A 20180-nucleotide genomic window follows, 5' to 3' on the forward strand; every position below is an offset into this window, starting at 1 on the left:
GACCTGCAGTAGAGTTTGAAAAAAGAGCAGGAGGGCAGAACCGCAGGAGGCCTGGGACAGGGATGAAGGAGGTGGTTTACACTGCCGTGGCTCACGTTGACTGTCCCCCAGCCCCCAGGTGTGTCCCAGCTTCCCTCCTAGTGTGGTTTATGTAAAAACTTCTGGGAAGACACTGGGGTCGCAGCAATGGATGAATTGCCCTCTGTTCCATGAACCCTTTAATTAGGCTGGCGGGGCTGCTGTGGGCCTTACTGGATTCCATCAGTGCCAGCAGGCAGCCCTCCCATCCTGCTGCTGCCACCATGGGGACGGAGGGTGGGTATGCTGACCCAGCCGGGCCCTCGTTGTCTGAGCTCATGCCCATTAAAACAAACAAACAAACAAACAAAAGATTTATTTATTATGTGTACAGTGTTCTGCCTGCACGTACAACTGCAGGCCAAAAGAGGGCACCCAATCTCATTGTAGATGGCTGTGAGCCACCATGTGGTTGCTGGGAGTTGAACTCAGGACCCTTGGAAGGGCAGCCAGTACACTTAACCTCCGAGCCATCTCTCCGGCCCGCTTATGTCCATTTTTGTCTCTGATCTGGGTTAGATTTCATGTGGGCCCTTATAATCCAACCACAGTTCACCCTTTCCAGACGATCAGTCTCTTTGATCTCACTGTTTGTGTGCCTCTGGCTTTTCCTTCCTTCGTGTGTGTGTGTGTGTGTGTGTGTGTGTGCGCGCGCGCGTGTGTGCACGTGCATGCATGCGCACATGTGCATGTGTACGTGTGCACTTGGGTGGGGGCCAGACAGAGCCTTGAAGCAGCCACCCGGCAGATGTCGTCAGCGTTTCTCTTTTTTTCCCCATGCAGTTAACAAGCACAAGCCCTGGCTGGAGCCCACCTACCACGGCATAGTCACGGAGAATGACAACACGGTGCTGCTCGACCCCCCCCTCATCGCCCTGGATAAAGACTCACCACTGCGATTTGCAGGTACGGAGGCCAGCTGTTCCCTGTCAGCAGGCTTGGCCCGGATAGGAAGCAGCTCACATCTGGCTGGAGGACTGGGCCTCTCCGGAAGTGTCCGGGTAGCTGAGGGCTGCTCGTGGCTCCAGGCACCACGTGTTCATTCTTCCTTTAATAGTCCAGTAGCTGACAGAGTTGTTCTGCTGGCTGAAGGGGAAGTACTTAGCATAATTGCATCGTTGTGTGCTCTGTCCCGTGCAGACGCCGTCTAGACAGACAGGGAGCACACACAGACCGTGTGTGTCAGCGCTGTTCAGTACAGAGTTGGTGCGGTGCTCAGGTGCCACTGTCACGTCACTCCAGGCACTGCCACTTCCTCCCATTCACCTGCACAGACTTAAGAAAAGGTGACAGCCTTTTGGGGGAAATACTTCTGGCCTTGGTAAAATTGTTTTTCAATCTTTGCATTTTATGTACTTTTTTCCTATAGATTTATTTATGTGTGTGAGTGTTTTGCCTGCATGTGTGTGTGAGTGTGTGTACCATGTGACCGCACAGAAGAGCACATCACATCCCCTGGAACTGGGGCTATGGATGCTGGGACTCAAACCCAGGTCTTCTGCAAAGGCAGCAAGTGTCATCTCTCCAGTTTCTCTTTCTGTGGTTTGAAATCCTGTATGGGAATGTGCTGAGCACATTCTCCATTTGTATTTATTTTTTTTATTTAGTTTTAAAATTTTAAAAATTTATTTATTGTATATGAGTACTTTATCTGCAGAAGAGAGGGCATCAGATGACATTATAGATGGTTGCTGGGAATTGAACTCAGGACTTCTGGAAGAGCAGACGGCGCTCTTTTTTTTTTTTTTTTTAAGATTTGTTTATTAAGTATACAGTGTTCTTTCTGCATGTATGTACACCTGCAGGCCTGAAGGGGGCATTAGATCTCAATGTAGATGGTTGTGAGCCACCATGTGGTTGCTGGGAATTGAACTCAGGACCTCTGGAAGAGCAAGCAGAGCTCTTAACCACTGAGCCATCTCTCCAGCCCTTGTATTTATTTTTTATAGGCATGTATCACACATGCCCAGCTTAATAAATTAACTTTTTAAAAAACAAATTCATTTTTACTTTGTGTGTGTATGGGTGTTGTGTCTGTGTGTGCCTGTTCACCTTGTGTACGCAGTACCCAATAGACCAGAAGAGGGCATCAGATTCCCTGGAACTGGAGTTAATGGTTGTATGTGACCATGTGAGTGCTGGGAACCAAACCCAGGTCCTTTGGAAGAGCAGCCAGTGCTCTTAACCACTGAGCCATCTCTCCAGTGCCCTGTTTGTTTGCTTGTTTGTTTGTTTGTTTTTGGAGACAAGGTTTTGCTGTATAGTAAATGCTAGTTGCCATCAAACTGGTCATCCTCCTGCTTCAGCCTTCTGAAGACTGAGGAGGTAGGCATGCACCACAACACCTGGCTTAATAAAGTTATTAAACGTTTGATATGAGTTATTTTATAAGATTGTGCCCTGTGTCTTTACAGAGAAGAATCTGCAGGACAGTGTCAGAGATTTTGATCATGTGATTTTCCTACATGGCTGACATTTAGTGGTGTTTTCCAGTCAGATCTGGCCTTGCAGTGTGTCATCTGTGGTAGTGCCTCCTTGCCTGGTGGAGGCCGTGCTTTCTCAGTCGCAGAGTTAGAGTAAACGCCCCGAAATTACACACACACACACAACACACGTGTCTAGCTTCTACAATTTTTCTTTTTACCTTTCTTTCTTTTTTTTTTTTTTTTTTTTTTTTTGGCTTTTCGAGAACATGCTTACTCTGTGTTGTCTTGGCTGTCCTGGACTCACTTTGTAGACCAGGCTGGCCTTGAACTCAGAGAGATCTGCCTGCTTCTGCCTCCCAAGTGCTGGGATTAAAGGCATGTGCCACCACTGCCTGGCTTTTTTTTTTCTTTTTCAGTTTTATAAATTTTATGAATATAAATGTTTTGCCTGCATATGTGCAAGTGTGTTGGGAAGTCAGATCCCCTGGAACTGGAGTTACAGACAGTTGTGAGCCATCATGCGGGTGCTGGGAATTGAACCCAGGTTCTCTGCAAGAGCAACAAGTGTGCATAACTGTGACCATCGCTCCAGCCCTGTGTCCAGCCTTTTTTGTGGGTTCTGGGAATCCAAATCTTAGGTTTGTCAGGCTTCGTCAAGCTCTTACCCACTGAACCATTCCCCAGCCCAAAACAGCTTTTCTTTCCCCTTAAGATTTATTTATTGCTGGGCGATGGTGACGCACGCCTTTAATCCCAGCACTTGGGAGGCAGAGGCAGGTGGATCGCTTTGAGTTCGAGGCCAGCCTGGTCTACAAAGTGAGTCCAGGACAGTCAAGGCTATACAGAGAAACCCTGTCTCTAACCCCCCACCCCCTGCCAAAAAAAAAGAAAAAGAAAAAAAAAGATTTATTTATTATTTATGCAGTGTCCTGCCTGCATGTGTGCCTGCACGCCAGAAGAGGGCACCAGATCTCACTATAGATGGTTATGAGCTACCATGTGGTTGTGTTTTTTAAGTAGTTATCATTGCCTCTTCTGTGTGTGACATTTAGGACTAAATCACAGTTCTAGTGTGGTTTCCTAGGCTAGGTTGTGAGTGGGTCTATAGACACTTTTAAGAAGTGATTCAGAGGCCTGGTAGATAGCTCAGTGTCTAGGAATACCTGCTGCTCTTTGAGGAGGACCATGGTTCAATCCCAGTCCCGACATGGAGCCTCAAAACTGTAACTCCAGTTCCAGGGAATACAATGCCCTCTTCTAACCTCTGTGGGCACCAGGCACACATGCCGTGCACATGTAGGCAAAAACCCTCTTACACATAAAATTAAAAATGTTTTAAAAATATAAAATAAGAATAAAATTTTAAAAGGAGAATAGTAACTCAAGCTAGGCGTGAGCTTGCCTAGCCGCACAAACCTTGAGTTCAGGGCTCAGAACTATGTACCACGCTGGGTGGTACGTGCTTTTAATCCCCTCAGTGTTTGTGAGGTAGAGACAGAGGGAGTAAACAGCCAGGGCTATCCTCTGCTACATAGTAAGCTTGAGGGAGGAGGCCAGCCTGAGCTACTTGAGACCCTTTTCAGAAAATTAAAAGAGCAAGAACTGACTGCAGTCCCGGGCTCTGGGGTTGCCACCTCTGGCTTTGATTTACACAGTGCCAGCTGTGCCTGGCCTGTGGCGCTCACCCCTCCTACACAGCTAACAGGTACACTTGCTCCCGAGCCTCACGAATAGATTCTGGGCACTATTCCATGTGCTGTGTAAGTAAAAATTTGTATTTAGTTCTCCACCACTTGAAGTAAAAGTGCTTTCTACCAGCCCCATTTTAAAGAGAGGAGCTAGGGGCTGGAGAGATGGAGCGGTGGTTAAGAACACTGGCTGCTCTTCCAGAGGTCCCAGGTTTGTTCCCGCACCCACACGGTAACTCATGACCACCATGTGTAACTCTATTCCTAGGGACCTGATGCTCTCTTTTAGCTGCTGTGGGTACCAGGCAGACATGTGCTGCACAGACGTATGTGCAAAGAAACACACACATGAAATAAAAATAAAGACGTAGTTTTGTTTTTGTTTTTTTCGAGACAGGGTTTCTCTGTGTAGCCCTGGTTGTCCTGGAACTCACTCTGTAGATCAGGCTGGCCTCAAACTCACAGAGATCCTCCTGCCTCTGCCTCTCGGTGGTGGCTAGGATTAAAGGCGTGCACCACCTTGCCTGGCAAGAAGAGAGGAAACTGAGGCCCAGACAGTTAAAGGGCCCAGTCTGCCTTGGAGACAGAGCTCTAGCCAGGGATGGACAGCGGATGCTTTGCCATAGTGTTGTTTAGAAAGCTAGTAAGTTGGAAGGGAAGGATATGACCTGGATGACACAAACTAACCCAAGGGAACAGGGCCACCTCACAACAAGCACGTCCCCCTTTTTCATGAAATTGATTTTGTTGTTGTTAGTTTTTCTGTTCCCGTTGTAAGAAATCCTTTCTCTCTCTCTCTCTCTCTCCCTATCTTTTTTTTTTTTTTTTTTTTTTTTTTTTTTTTTCTTTTGTCTTTTTTTTTTTTTTTTTTTGAGACAGGGTTTCTCTGTGTAGCCTTGGCTGTCCTGGACTTGCTTTGTAGACGAGGCTGGCCTCGAACTCACAGCAATCCGCCTGCCTCTGCCTCCCGCGTGCTGGGATTAAAGGCGTGCGCCTCCACGCCCGGCATAAGAAATCCTTTTTTTGTTCTATCTTTTCTTTTTCTTTTTTCTTTTTTCTTTTTTCTTTTTTTCTTTTTTTTTTTTTTTGTTCTATTTTTCTTTTCTTTCTTTCTTTCTTTCTTTTTTTTTTTTTAAATCTGGAGACAGGGTTTCTCTGTGTAGCCCTGGCTGTCCTGGAACTCACTCTGTAGATCAGGCTAGCCTTGAACTTAAGAGATCCGCCTGGCTCTGCCTCCCCTCCTGACTGCTCCACTGCCGCTGGCTTTACCAGCGTTCATTATCTGTAAATGGATAGAAATTTAACACCCTTCATAGAGCCTGGGCATATTACTTTGTCCGTATGTGCCAAAGAGCCTAAGTTCACACCTGAGGACTGGTGACGTGGCTTAGGGGCAGAGCACTTGTCCAGCATGCCGCAAGACTGTGGGTTCAATCTCCACCACGCCCCCACTGCCCCACTAGTAAGAATAAGAATAAAAAACCCCTCCAAGCGGCTGGAGAGATGGCTCAGAGGTTGAGAGCACTGGCTGCTCTTCCAGAGGTTCTGAGCTCAGTCCCCAGCAACCACATGGTGGCTCACAACCATCTATAATGTAATCTGATGCCCCTTCTGGCGTGCAGGTGTACATGCAGACAGAACACTGTATATGTAATAAATAGATAAATAATAAAAATAAATTAAAGAGGGTATGTTAAAAGAAAGGTAGGTAGGTACGTAGGTACATAGATAGATAGATAGATAGATAGATAGATCGATCTAGGGACTGGAACAATGGCTCAGAGGTTGAGAGCACTGGCTGCTCTTCCAAAGGTCCTGAGCTAAGTCCCCAGCAACCACATGGTGGCTCACAACTGTCTATAATGAGATCTGGTGCCCTCTTGTGGCCTGTAGGTGTACATGCAGGCAGAGCACTGTATACATTTAAAAACAAAACCAAAAACCCTCCAAACCAGGACAGCAGTGCTTGGTTCAGAGTGTTCTCGGGAATGTCCCTGCTTCAGTGTCAGCAATGGAGTCACATGTAACATATTTAAAAATACGTTTTCATGGGCCAGCTGGTTGGTTTAGCAGGTACAGGCACTTACTATAGAGCTGAGTTCCTGATCCCTGCTAGTTGGTTTAGCGAATACAGACACTATGGAGCCGAGTTCCCGATCCCTGGTGGAAAGGAAAAATGGACTCCTGCACACACGATAAATAAATGTAGTTGTGTTTTGTCTTGCTTTTGTTTTTTTCAAGATAGGGTTTCTCTGTGTAGCCCTGGCTGTCCTGGAACTCATTTTGTAGACCAGGTTGGCCTTGAACTCAGAGGTCCACCTACCTCTGCCTCCTGAGTGCTGGCATTAAAGACATGCACCACTACACCTGGCAATAAATGTAATTAAAAAAAAAGTTAACATATATTCTTAAATTTAATATTCTGTGGGAAATATGCTTCTGTTTTCCCATAAGTCCTTGTTGTCCTGTTTCTTCACACTTCCTTTAAATTATTTTTGTATTAGGACAAGGCAGTCAGAGACATTTATTCTGAGATTGTTTTTGCAGTAGTCCCGAGTGACCACAATTGGAGATTGCTGTGGGGTAGCAGCAACTCACTCAATGAACTGTCAGTGTCATAGCTTGTCCTGGGGCTCTTTGTCCTCACTGCTTCCAGAAGCCAGTGCCAGCTCTCTCACTGTTGCCGTTTCCCTGGCGTGTCAGCTGCAGGAGAGCAGGCATGGTGACCTTGTCCTTGGCAACCTAGCTAGATCTGTGCATGAGATCAACACAGCAGCACTCCATACCTATATGTGGAGGGCCAAGTTTGTGTGAGGTCACACACGTCACTAAGTGTATTGCCTTTAAGCCAGGCTGCGTGCTGCAGCTTTCTGAGATGTTACATTTCAAATGTGGGAACATTCTGGTTTGTGTTCGCAGCCCTTATGGGCTGTGTGTGCAGGTAAGTGCCGAGCTTACGTGAGACGTGTGTGTGTGTGTAGGAGGTATTGATCATTTTGTCCCTGATGCCCCCTGTGTTGTCAATATCAGATTCTTAGGGAACACACAGCCAAATCCACATTGTTGTCTTGGGGTGAACTAAGTTGGTGTGACATTAGAAAGTGCCCCTGAGGGTTGAGGATGCCTGCTGCAGGTGTTCATCTACGGAGATGATGCTGATGCTGATGGCTCCCTTTCTTTGTCATTATTTTTATTTTCTTTTAGGATTTGTTATCATCATCATCATCATTATTATTATTTTTAATGTTTGTTTCTGGGTGCCCTCAAGGCTCCTCCTCTGGTCCTCAGTCAAGTCCATGGGTTCCCAGTGGCATGTCAACTAATCCTCTTAAGTAAGCCAGAGTGGATTCTGTTGCTTGAAGTTTCCGAAGCCCAAAGCTGGGTTCAGTGGTTTCCATGAAGAGTGGAGGAGTTAGAGTGTGAGAGCAGGAGCCACCAAGGCGTGGAGACTGTCTGAAGAGGGCTGGTGTACCTTCCAGATAGGGCGGGGCCAGGGAAGGAGGGCGGGGCCAGGGAGGAGGGCGGGGCCAGGGAAGGAGGGCCGGGCCAGGGAAGGAGGGCCGGGCCAGGGAAGGAGGGCGGGGCCAGGGAAGGGGGCGGGGCCAGCCTGCAGTTGTACTTACACATGTTGGTCATGGGAAGCCAAATCTAGACTCCGTTGGGTTTGTCTTCATTTTATGTTTTGTCTTTAAAGATTTTTTTTTTAAGATTTATTTGTTTTATGTATATGAGTGCTCTATCTGGATGTACACCTGCATGGCAGAAGAGGGTATCAGATCACATTATAGAGGGCTGTCAGCCACCATGTGGTTGCTGGGAATTGAACTCAGGACCTGTGGAAGAGCAGTCAGTGCTCTTAACCTCTGAGCCATCTCTCCAGCCCTTAAAGACTTCTTTACGGGGAAATATCCCCTGGCAATTTTTAAAAATTTATTTATTAATGCATATACATATTAATGCATGCCAGAAGAAGGCATTAGATCTCATTATATAGATGGTTGTGAGCCACCACGTGGTTGCTGGGAATTGAACTCAGGACCCCTGGAAGAGCAGGCAGTGCTCTTAACCTCTGAGCCATCTCTCCAGCCCCTCCCCTGGCAATTTGAAATAATCTTAGAGTGGAATGAGAGGAGAGAAAGAGAGATTGGAGCCAAGAAGTAGCTTCAGGGAGCGACGAGGTGGGGGACAGTCCTGACGCCGTCCTAGGCTGCCATAGCTAGGACGCCGCTTTCCATCAGGAGGCTCATATGCTGCAGCTCGGTTGTGTGGAGTCTGCATGGAGCAGGAGGGGCCAGGGCAGAGAGCAAACAGCATGTGAGGTGGTGATGGGAGGGTCTTCCCCACAGTGCGTGACAGCCAGGGAACAAGGCTGCGTTCGCGATAGCTGAGGGTTAGGGATGCCAGTGTGATTCCATACGATGCTGGTAAATTCTGTCAGCTGTTCACGAAACGGAGGAAGGGGGAGAAATCAGTGTCAACTGGAAAAGTGAAAAAACCAGTGGTTCTCATATCATGCAGCACATCAGATACTTACATTATGATTCATAACAGTAGCAAAATTGCCGTTAGGAAGTTGCCACGAAAATAATAATGCTCTAGTTTGAGGTCGCAACATGAGGAACTGCATTAGAGGGTGGCTGCGTTAGGAAGGCTCAGAGCCACTGAAGTGAGTAGTGTGTGTGTGTGTGCATACACGCGTGTATGTATGCATGCGTGTATGAGCTCCCAGGAGAGTGGGATAGGAGTGACAGAAATCCACGTTATGGGAGGAACATCATAAACCATTATCGTTCAGTGGCTGTGATAGAATATCGTGTTCGTAGTAGATACTGAAGTGTCATGCCTAGGATTTGCTGGAAAATTCTCCTTGTAAGCCCAAAGATGGTAAGCATCGATGACATACGGCAAAACACACACACACACACACACACACACACACACACACACACACACACACTACCCACTACCCACCATATACAGATAAACACACAGAGACCCACTCCCCCTACCCCAGGCCACAGTTCCATCAAAGGCCCCATTAACTAAAGCCAAGGTCCTAATCTCACACTTAGTCCTGCCTCTCCCAGTCAGTTACCAGGCCTCACTTTTCCCTGAGCGTCCCTAAGTATGTCCTGCTGACACAGCCTTCCTTAGGCCTCCTTACCTCTCACCTCCAGTGCTGTGGTGGTTCTTCCTGCCCACTTGCCCCAGCCTCGTGTCCATCAGACGGCTCCAGCTTCCTTGTCAAAATCACCGCTGTGGCTGGCTGAGCAGATAACGCATGAAGTCGTTTGCTGGCCGCGTCTGCTGAAGCCCCGTGGGAGCCCTGGTCTGTCCCAGGGTACGTCTCCTTCCCCTCCTGCATCCGCCCGCCAGCAGATGCGGCTTCCAGGCCACTACAGGCAGCCGAGCCTTTCACTGAGCACCAGCGGGTTTGAAGCAGTAAAGCCTGTTATTGGAGGAGCCTGTTACATAGGCCGCTACAGTCCTCGGAATCTGCAGGTGTCCATGGGAGAGACCGTTACGTACCTTCTGCTTGTCTCATTATAAATGACCAGAGCAGTCTTTAGGAGAGACCATAATATGCTCACAAGTCATTTATTAAGTTCTCCTGTTTGTTAACTTTGCCTTTGAGACACTCCCGCGAGATGGCCCCACCACCCACCACATTGCAGAAGTGCTCCCCCGTCTCCAGACAGACCTTCCCTCCCTAGTCTCTCCCAGGTCAGCAGAAGGCAGCTGCAGGTTTAGTGTCTCAGCTACACTCCAGCCACATTGACCTTGCCTTTAAAAATCTCTTTTAAAAATCTCATCTAAAATACCTCCTGAGGGGCTGGAGAGATGCCTCAGAGGTTAAGGGCAGTGACTGCTCTTCCATAGATCCTGGGTTCAATTCCCAGCAGCCACATGGTGGCTCACAACCATCCATAATGCGATCTGGTGCCCTCTTCTGGCCTGTAGGTGTACATAAGGCAGAGCACTGTATACATAATAATAAATAAATAAAGTTTTAAAAAATCTCTTTTAAAAATCTCATCTAAAATACCTCCTGAGGGGCTGGAGAGATGGCCCAGGGTAAGAGCATCGGTTGCTTGTGCAGAGGACATGGGTTAAGTTCCCAGCACCCATACAGCCCACAATCTCCTGTAACTCCAGTTCTGGGGGTCCAACAACAACTTCTGGCCTCCACATGTACTGCACATGCGTGGCACACACAAACTTGCCCAGGCAAAAGGCAACTTCTCACACTTGGACTTGACCACTTCTTGCTACCTGGGTCTGCTCCTCAGCATCTCTTGCTGGGGTAGCCAGGTGACCGTGTTTGCCCAGGCCGACTTCTTTTAGCAAAAAGTCCTATAGCACTGAAGTCCCATTTGCCCAGCTGTCTGCTGTTTCCTTCTCTGTTGATGGAGAGGGAGGATGATGGCACAGTATTGGCACTGTGGAGGCTGAGGGCGATAGGATCGCCTGAGCCCAGGTGTTCAAGACCAGCGTAGGCAACAGAGTGAAGCCTTGACTTTAAAAAAAAAACAAAAAACACATTTTTTTTTTCATTGCCTCACCTCATATTTGAGTGTGCAGCATTAGTGGCAGCAGTCAGATGCTCATGCCAGGGTCCTGGTCTGTGCTCACCACATGCAGGCCTAGTGGCCTTGCCGGGAGTGTACAGCCGCCGAGAATGCCAGCTCACGTGGGTTAGAGGGCTGCCTCCCGTGCCTGACACTCTGCAGAGAAGTCAGCTCCGGTCAGAAGCTGGGGAGTTCACAGTGAATTAAAGCTTAGCAATTGGGATTATATTTCACAACACGCTTCATAATGCTGCAGAGCCGGTGAGTCGGTTAAGAGCGAGCACGCGCAGTTCCCAGAACCTCTTGGTTGGCTCACAACCACCTGTAACTCCACCTCTGTGGATATTGGATGTTTCTGGTGTCCGTGGCATCATTACTCATATGTGTATCCCCTATGCATAATTAAAAGTAATACAAATAACCTTTGTAAAAATAATGCCAATAAAGTACATTAATAACAGCTTATTAACACATCCTGGGATGCTATTTGGCATCACATGTTCTAACCCATGGCTGCATCTCTACAGTAGGGATCGATACACTTATTCCCCTTAAAGACTGGAAGGTTTTTAAGACCACAGGGTCTCTTGCACTGGTATAACTTGACAGTGGAGTTAGTTATCACAGTGAGAAAACAGCTGGGACCCACACAAATGAGTGTGTCTCTGGTCCAGCCAAACATCACTTACGAAGATTGATGGTTGAATCTTAGTACCATTTTCTCATGCCATAAAATACCATTTACAGCAGTAACAACCAGCCAGGTGTGCTGGGGCACACCCAGGAGCACAAAGCAGGCCTAGGCTGCAGAGTAAGGCCCAGGCTTGGCCCTCACAGTGAACGAGCCTGTCTCAGTTGAATGAAGTACTTTCAAAAAGCTAAAAACCATTCTTTTCTCTAGTACACAGGCCTTTTAAAAATAGGGGCATGCCTGAATCTGGCCCAGACCCCATGGTCTTCAGAACCTGACCTTCCAGGAGCCGTGCAGGAGAACCTGCTGTGCTGGTGCTCTGCGTCTGCATTCTCCATGCAGTGTTGCTCTGTGTGGCTGAGAAACTAAAGGGTTAATGTAACTTCATTTTAGTGTGGATTTTGGTTTGTAATTGGACACGCCCCGTTGGGCAGCACTGACCCATGGAATTCTTGTGCTGCAGAAAACATGAATAGAAATGCTTCCGGCCACATTGTTCCCAGGCAGCAAAAGGCCTTAGATGCACTGGGCGTGGTGACACACGCCTTTAATCCCAGCACTCGGGAGGCAGAGGCAGGTAGATCGCTGTGAGTTCGAGGCCAGCCTGGTCTACAGAGTGAGTCCAGGACAGCCAAGGTTACACAGAGAAACCCTGTCTTGAAAAACCAAAAAAAAAAAAAAAAAGGCCTGAAATGCGTTATGCAGAGTAGAAAGTGGTTTTAGTAACAGTGAATTTTTTTTTTTTTTTTTTTTTGTAAATGTTATATACATTTGGTGTTTGGCCTACATGAATATCTGTATGAGGGAATCAGATTCACTGGAACTGGAGTTACACACAGTTGTGAGCCACCATGTGGGTGCTGGGAATTGAACCTGTGTTCTCTGAAAGAGCAGCCAGTGCTCTTAACCAGTAAGCCGTCTCTCCAGTGCTGTAACAGCGAATGTTTAAGTGCTTTCTCTGTGCCAAGCAAGGCTTTAAACACTTCATTTCTCAGCTCACTGCCAGGCAGTCTGGAAAATGAGTAAGCCTCAGACTCTCTCTCCCATGTCAGTGGGGAACCAGGGAGCTTTAGATGGTGAGGTTGTGTGAGATTCAAGGCACAAACCCCACATTCCATGTTAACACACTGTTTAAAACCGTAAAGACAAGCAACATCTACCCCCACCCCCCACCCCTGGACAAATGTATGGTAAAGCTACCCAGAAGGAGGGGAATTTGTGTGTTGCTGCAGTCCCAGAAGTGGCATCTTCTCTATAGTGGGCACAGGGTGGCCAGTTGGGTTGGTGCTGACTAGTGACATCTAGTCAATACAGCGGTCATCACTGGATGGCAGTGACCCAGCTTCCGTCCCATTAAGAGGCACATCTATCTGTTGCTCTTGTCAGGTACTTTAGACACAGTATATCAGTGGGGACAAAGGCTTAAAACCCTCCAGATTTTGTTTCAGTAAATCTAATGATGAATGATTCTAGAGCCTTCCTTAGAGAACTTGGCTTAAAAATAAAAATATATTTCAGACATGATGGCATATATACCTTTAATTCCTGTCCTCAAGAAACAGAAGCCAGCCTGGTCTACAGTGTGAGTTCCAGGCCAGAAACAAATAAGTGTGTTTACTTATTAATTGTCATCAAAGGAAAAGTCCTAAGGACTGGTTAGGGGTGTTGGGAAATCTTAACAGAATTGAATCAGTGTTTCGTCCCAGAGTGAGTTCAATTGCAAAGTTACACAGTAGCTATGGTAAGTAGGATTCAAAATGGCAATTGGCCAGGACCATGTAGCGGTTCGACTGAGCTTGTGCTAATGATGTGTCCAGCTTCTCTAAGTAATGTGTCCGTCTTCACTCTTTCCTGAATTACTGACATGGGTTTATCTTTTCTCCCTTTAGAGAGTTTTGAGGTGACAGTCACCAAAGAAGGTGATGAAGGGTTCTTTGTCTCCCTCTTATGAATATTAACCCACTAACTTGTTTATAAAATTGGGAATCAGCCATTAAGCAGAAGCAACTGCCATGCCGTTTCCCCCTATTTATTCTCCTAGTTTGTTTTGTTTTGTTTTTGTTTTTTTTAAGTGTATTTAATGGAAATTGTTTGTAACCAGACCCTTGGTTAGAAATATCTAGAACTCAGACATCCATTTGAACTACGCGCTCAGGACCACACGTTAGTTTCCCTGAGCTTGCTTGGCACTGTTTTCCTATCACTGGATGTGTGGAAGAGTGGAGTTTTACTTTTATGCGAAATAAATTTTGTAGCTTCACATGTGCATCAAAACATTAAGCTTGTCCCTCCCACGGGCAAGCATGGAACCTTGGGTCTTTCTAACTAGGACAGTTTTGCTGTAGTCAAGTTCCCAGGCTGGCGTCCCTCTTAGGTTTGGTAGGGTGGAGCCCAGACCGGTCCTCCAGTGGACAGACAGTGTGGATGACGACAGCCGTTGAAATGGATGCCTGAAAACTTGCTATTTCTACCGCTCTTACGGAGCAGTTTGTTTTGATTCCCTAATTTTAGCCAGGCTCATTGCACAGGAAGACTTGATTCTTTTTTTTTTTTTTTTTTTCCTTCCCCTTGACAGAATTTCTGTAATTACAATGCTGATCCCACATGCCACACTTCTTCTAGCAACGCTTAACTGTGCATTTTATCCTCTCTGACTCAAACCCAAAGAGCTGCCCAGCGCTCGGGTCGCCTGGACAGCCTGGCGCTGGCTGTTGCTCATGAGACGCCTTTTACCCTCGAGCCGCCCTAAGTGCTCCTGTGGAATGCCTGCCTATGTTTTCTCTCTCTTGTATCCCTGCATGACTGGATGCAAAGTAAACCAGTTGCTTGGAAAGCCAGACCGCTTCTAATAAAGCCCCAGAACTCACCCGTGTCAAAGCACAGTGCCCCCCCCCCCACCCCCGCTTTGTCCACAGACCCTCCACACCCCTGGCTGCTAAATTGTTGTCGCCCATTTTCCTTGGGGGTGGAGGGCAGCGCACGAAAGGTCCATGTGGCAGAGACACTAACCTGTTCTGCTTTACTCTCCAGGTGAGATTTGTGGCTTTAAAATTCACGGGCAGAATGTCCCCTTTGACGCTGTGGTCGTGGATGAGTCCACGGGCGAGGGAGTGATCCGCTCCACGGGGAAGCTGGACTGTGAACGACAGAAAGACTACACGTTCACCGTGCAGGCCTACGACTGCGGGAAGGGACCCGACGGCGCTGGGGTGAAGAAATCGCACAAGTAAGTGGGCTGGAGAGCATAGAGAGCACCTGCCCGGGAGATGAGTGTCTGCAGGGAGTGACAGTCAGGATCTGGGCCCCCAGGTTCCCCCAGTGTTGAAAAAGAGGCAGAAGCGTTGATCTGCAGGGTCACAGGTGGGCTGTAAAGGCCTTCGAGGGCGAGACCCCAGCCTGTGTGTTCTCTTTCCTGTCCTGCGTCTAGGACGCGCCTGATGGAAACGGGTTTTGAAAAAAGGAATGAATGGTTTTATCCTCCGGTAAAGATCCTAAAGCCCCACGGGGAGCATTGGGGCAGGTATAGACAGACAGACAGACAGACAGACCAGACCGGACCAGACCAGACAGTGTGTGTGTGTGTGTGTGTGTGTGTGTGTGTGTGTGTGTCTGTCTGTCTGTCTGTCTGTCTGTCTGTCTGTCTGTCTTGTCTGTGATGAAACTGAGCCTTGTGCACAATAGATAAGCACTCCACTATGGCTCTCTCCCCCTAAAAGATTATATTTTGACCAAAAAGCCTAAGCAGTAGGTAGTCCTTCTTGAAGCCGGTATGTGTCACTGTTTGGAGGCTGGGTTGGCAGTACCCCAGTTACGGACCTGGGGAGTGACAGCTCGGGGTGACGCTCTGTGGTGACTTCCTCCTGTCCTTCAGAGTAGGACATGTGTGTGTGTGAGATGTGGGGAACATGCGTGTACATGTGTGTGGATGTCCTAGGGTGCACCCCTCAATTGCTCCCTACTGTGTGTGGAGGCAGGGTCTCTCCCCTGCACTTGGAGCTTACCATGCCAGCTAGTCTGGCTGGCAGCTTGCCCTGTGACCCTGTTTCCACCTTTGAGCTCCAGGGTCACAGGTGAGCCGCCACAAGAGCCTCACGTTCTGTGGGCGCAGGGGCTCGGAGCTCCTGCCTTCACATTTGCGTGACAAGTGCTTCATCCACTCAGCCACCTGTCTACCTCAGAGTCTGTTATAGCTCATTTACAGAAACTGTTTCATGTAATGAAACCTTTGCTCTGTTTCTCAACCCTTCTTCCTTTGGCTCTATGTTTTTTCTGTAGTAATGTATCTTAACTTTGTGACCAGAGAGTCAGCACCGCTTTGAGGAAAAAAAAAAAAAAATCCCATCACAGGTTGCATCAGTGATTTTCTAAGTCAGCTGCCTTAATTTTAGGGCGTGGAAAAGATCAGCCCAAGACCCAAGTCCCATGTCTCCATGCCAAACTAAAAGGAATGTAATTTGGTTTATATTTTGGCTTCATTGTAGGAAACTCATGTAACAGGACTTTTTTGGTTTTTAAAAAAAAAAAAGGCAGAACAAACCTCACGATAGCTTTCTTCTTCTCGGCTAGAGCGACCGTGCACATCCAGGTGAACGACGTGAACGAGTACGCGCCCGTGTTCAAGGAGAAGTCGTACAAGGCAGCCGTGGTGGAGGGGAAACAGCACGGCAGCAGCATCCTCAGGGTGGAGGCCGTGGATGCAGACTGCTCCCCTCAGTTCAGCCAGATCTGCAGCTACGAGATTCTCACCCCAGACGTGCCGTTCACTGTAGACAAAGACGGTAAGAGCGGAGGAGCCTGGTGCGGCAGTGACGGTGGGTGGCCCTTCCAACGAGGCCAGCTGCTAACCTGGCCTTCCCAGTGCTGGCAGGGCATCGGCTGGCCTGAGTCCTGCCTGCTGTGTGTCGCTTGTGCCTATCTGACACAACGCTCTGGCAGGACAGCGGCTCTGAAGTCTGCCTTTGAGGGCTCTCTTTCTCCTTTCCTACCCAGGTCAAGTATGGGTCTCATTGATGTGACTCTTGTCACTTCTACCTACATGCAGTGAGTGTCTTGTTCCCTTAGTTAGACTTGGTTTTTTTGTTCTCCATTTGATAAGAACCTTTTACACACACACACACAGACAGACACACACACACACACACACACACACACACACACACACACACACACACACACACGCTAAGTGTTTAGTCTACAGCTTCGTGCCTACTAGGCAAATGTTTTCCCACTGGGCTACAGCTCCAGCCCCTTTGCCTCATCTTAAAGGTGAGAGTTCATTCATTCATTCTTTTAAATAATAATAATAATTGCTGCTGCTGCTGTTGTTGTTACTATTAGTTTTTGTTTTTCAAGATAGGAGTTTCTCTCTTTTAGCCCTGGCTGTGCTGTCCTGGACTTGCTTTGTAGACCAGGCTGGCCTCAAACTCACAGAGATCCACCAGCCTCTGCCTCTCAAGTGCTAGGATCAAAGGTGTACACCGCTGCTGCCACCGCAGCCGCCACCCAGCTAAAGAATTTTGTTTTTGTTTTTGTTTTTTGGTTTTCCGAGACAGGGTTTCTCTGTGTAACAGCTCTAGCTGTCCTGGCACTCTTTCTGTAGACCAGACTGGCCTCAAACTCACAGAGATCTTCCTGCCTCTGCCTCCCAAGTGCTGGGATTAAAGGTGTGTGCCACCACCTCCCGGCTAAAGAATTATTTTTAATTATATATTTTTCTTTGTGGATATGTGCACACAGTGCAGGTGCTTACGGAGGCACCCTGTTGGATCCCTGGGAGCTGGAGTTTCAGGCAGTCCTGAAATCATAGCACCTCTCCATTCTGCCAGAGCTGGGACACCACGAGTCCATGCTCAAGTGTTCAAGGATGGTTCAAAGCCACAATCAGTCCTCCACTATTCTTGTATTCTTTCTACACTGGCTCTATTTTTTTTTTTTTTTTTTTAACATTTCTTTCTCTCTCTCTCTCTCTCTTTTTTTTTTTTTTGGAGTATTATCTTACCATTATGTAGCTCTGGCTGTCCTGGAACTCATTAGGTAGGCCAGGCTAGCCTGGAACTCATTATGTAGGCCAGGCTAGCCTGGAACTCACAGAGGTCCAGAATTAAGGGCATGTACCATTACACCCTAAAAGCACCTTGATTTGCTGTCAGTCCCGCACAGCACAAGATGCTTCTCACTGTTGCTTCCCTACTCTGCCAGGTTATATTAAAAACACAGAGAAGCTGAACTACGGCAAAGAGCATCAGTATAAGCTCACGGTCACGGCCTACGACTGTGGGAAGAAGAGGGCCGCAGAGGACGTGCTAGTGAAGATCAGCGTCAAGCCAACCTGCACCCCTGGGTGGCAAGGTGAGCTGTGCTCTCCCCAGCTCCCACAACCATTCTGAAACATACACACCGTAAAAACAAAGTGTGAGCTTGCTTTCTTTTTCTTTTCTTTTCTTCTCTGCCACACCCACCCATGGCCCTACACAGGCTGGAACAACAGGATTGAATATGAGCCCGGCACGGGGGCACTGGCTGTCTTCCCAAGCATCCACTTGGAGACCTGTGATGAGCCTGTCGCCTCAGTGCAGGCCACAGTGGAGCTGGAGACCCGCCACATAGGGAAAGGCTGCGACCGAGACACCTACTCAGAGAAGTCCCTTCACCAGCTCTGTGGTAAGGAGGTCTGGTGTCTGGAGCCCTCAGCCTTCAGGGAAGGCAGCTTCCTTAGGACATAACCCCTGGGTCTTGGTTCTGACGTGGCTTTTGCTGCCTTGCTGGCTGGTTTTCACTCAGCATAGGCATCTACAAGCCCTGCCGAATCAATTTGGGGGTGCTATTTGTGTCTGCATTTGAAGATCCCATGAAGATCCCATGATTTGAAGAAAGTAACATAAATTAAGAATCCTCCAAGTGTGGATTTCGTAAGAACAAAGGACCAGGCTTGGAGTGCGCTCTGTAACCCAGCTACTCAGAAGGCTGGGATGGGATTGTTTGAGCCCAGGAGTTCTGGTTCTACTTGGGCCACCTAGGGCGCACTGTTCAAACGGCCCCTGCTTTTCCTAATGCGTGAGGTTCTGAGTTCAGTCCCCACCACCAGGAGGACAAAAAGTTTACTCTGAAAACACGTACCGACAGTTATAAAATCTTCTCTCTACTCTTTTTTTTTTTTTAAGTTAGATTTATTTGTTTTACATGTGTGTGGCGCATGTGTGCCGTGGTGTTCGTGTGGCAGTCAGAGGATACATTGTGATAGAGCTTTCTCCTTCCGTCGTGCGGGTTCTGGGGATCGAGCCAGGTTGTCAGTTTGGTGGCAGTGTCTTTACATGCTGAGCCACCTCGCTGCCTCCTTTACCCAGGTTCTTGGGCACAGTAATTCCAGTTCTAGAAGTTTCTCCTAAGATCAGAATCAGTGGACACATAGATGCTCGTTGAAGAAAGGTGTGTAGCTGGAAGGAATTTGGGACAGCCAGTGTCCACCAGAGAGAGGACGGAGTAAGTTACATTTGTGCTTCTGTGCAGTGAAATGCTGTGCAGCCACTTTAAGTTATATATAGAATAAGAAGAACATTGGTATGTGCTGTAGACACTGCAGGACTCCAGTGTGGGCTGGAGGTGGCTCAGTGGTTAAGAACACTGGCTGCTCTTGCGGAGGATCCAGGTTCTGTTCCCGGCACCCACAGAGCAGCTCACAACTGTCTATAATGCCAGTTCCAGGGGGTCTTACGCCCTCTCCTGACCTCCTAGGGCATGAAGCATGCAAGTGGTACACAGACATACATGCAGAGGAAAAAAGTACATAGGAAATCAAAATAAACAACCAGCTTTGTGAGCTAAAGAGCCCACTTAGTGGGTAAAGCTCTCGCTGTGCAAGCGTGAGGGCCAGAGCTCAGATCCCCAGAACCCACTAAACGCCAAGTCGGAGCAAGCTGGGTATTGAGACTAGTCCTGTGGTTGTTCTGGGTGTGATTGAGAGAACAGACTTCATTGAATAAGGTAGAAGAGTAATTGAGGGTGGTTCCTCCATGTGTGTGCACAACCATACACATATGCCACATACGTGCAAACACGCATGCGCACACATGTATACACCACTAACAAGAAATGAAGAAAAAATGTTATACATGCATTAGAAAGCAGTAGAAGTGTTTATACACAAAAGTGGTGTGTATTTGGGCGGGAGCATAGTAATTTTTTGTTGTCTGATTGTTTATTTTGAGACAGGGTCTCACTACATACATAGCTCTGGTTAGCCTGGATCTCAGTACGTAGAACAGGCTAACTTTGAACTCACAAAGATCGGCCTGCCTTGGTTTCTGCCTCCCAAGTGCCAGGACTAAAGGCTTGTGTACCATTCCTGGCTATATCTTATCTTCTTCATTCCTCTCCTTTTTTTTTTTTTTTTTTTTAAATAAAGATTTATCTTTATTTGTTATTTATACAGTATTCTGCCCATATGTGTGCCTGCAGGCCAGAAGAGGGCACCAGATCTCATTGTAGATGGTTGTGAGCTACTATGTGGTTGCTGGGAATTGAACTCAGGACTCCTGGAGCAGCAGTCAGTGCTCTTAGCCGCTGAGCCATCTCTCCAGCCTCCTTCATTCCTCTCCTTAAAACAAAAATCCCCAGTGCGGCATGCATGTGGGGGGGGGGGGAGAGAGAGAGTTGTTGTTGTTAATTTTTTCACTTGGAGCCCAGGCAGCTTTGAACTTGGCAATCTTCTTGCCTCTGCCTCCCAAGTGCT

At 47.8% G+C, this 20180-nt stretch overlaps 1 protein-coding gene across 1 annotated transcript in view; it reads left to right on the top strand.

Moving 5' to 3' along the window:
* The first annotated feature begins 761 nt into the window (after positions 1–761).
* The window catches only part of Clstn1 (calsyntenin 1), a 32750-nt gene continuing 13331 nt past the window's right edge, over positions 762–20180 (top strand). Inside the window, exons 1-6 of the mRNA XM_051171100.1 lie at positions 762–984; positions 13342–13371; positions 14483–14678; positions 16019–16230; positions 17651–17800; positions 17927–18112. Of these exons, the coding sequence (XP_051027057.1) occupies positions 762–984; positions 13342–13371; positions 14483–14678; positions 16019–16230; positions 17651–17800; positions 17927–18112 (997 nt within the window). The remainder of the gene's footprint in view (positions 985–13341; positions 13372–14482; positions 14679–16018; positions 16231–17650; positions 17801–17926; positions 18113–20180) is intronic.

Source organism: Acomys russatus, chromosome 29 (genome assembly GCF_903995435.1).
Source record: "Acomys russatus chromosome 29, mAcoRus1.1, whole genome shotgun sequence".
Classification (NCBI taxonomy): Eukaryota; Metazoa; Chordata; class Mammalia; order Rodentia; family Muridae; genus Acomys; species Acomys russatus.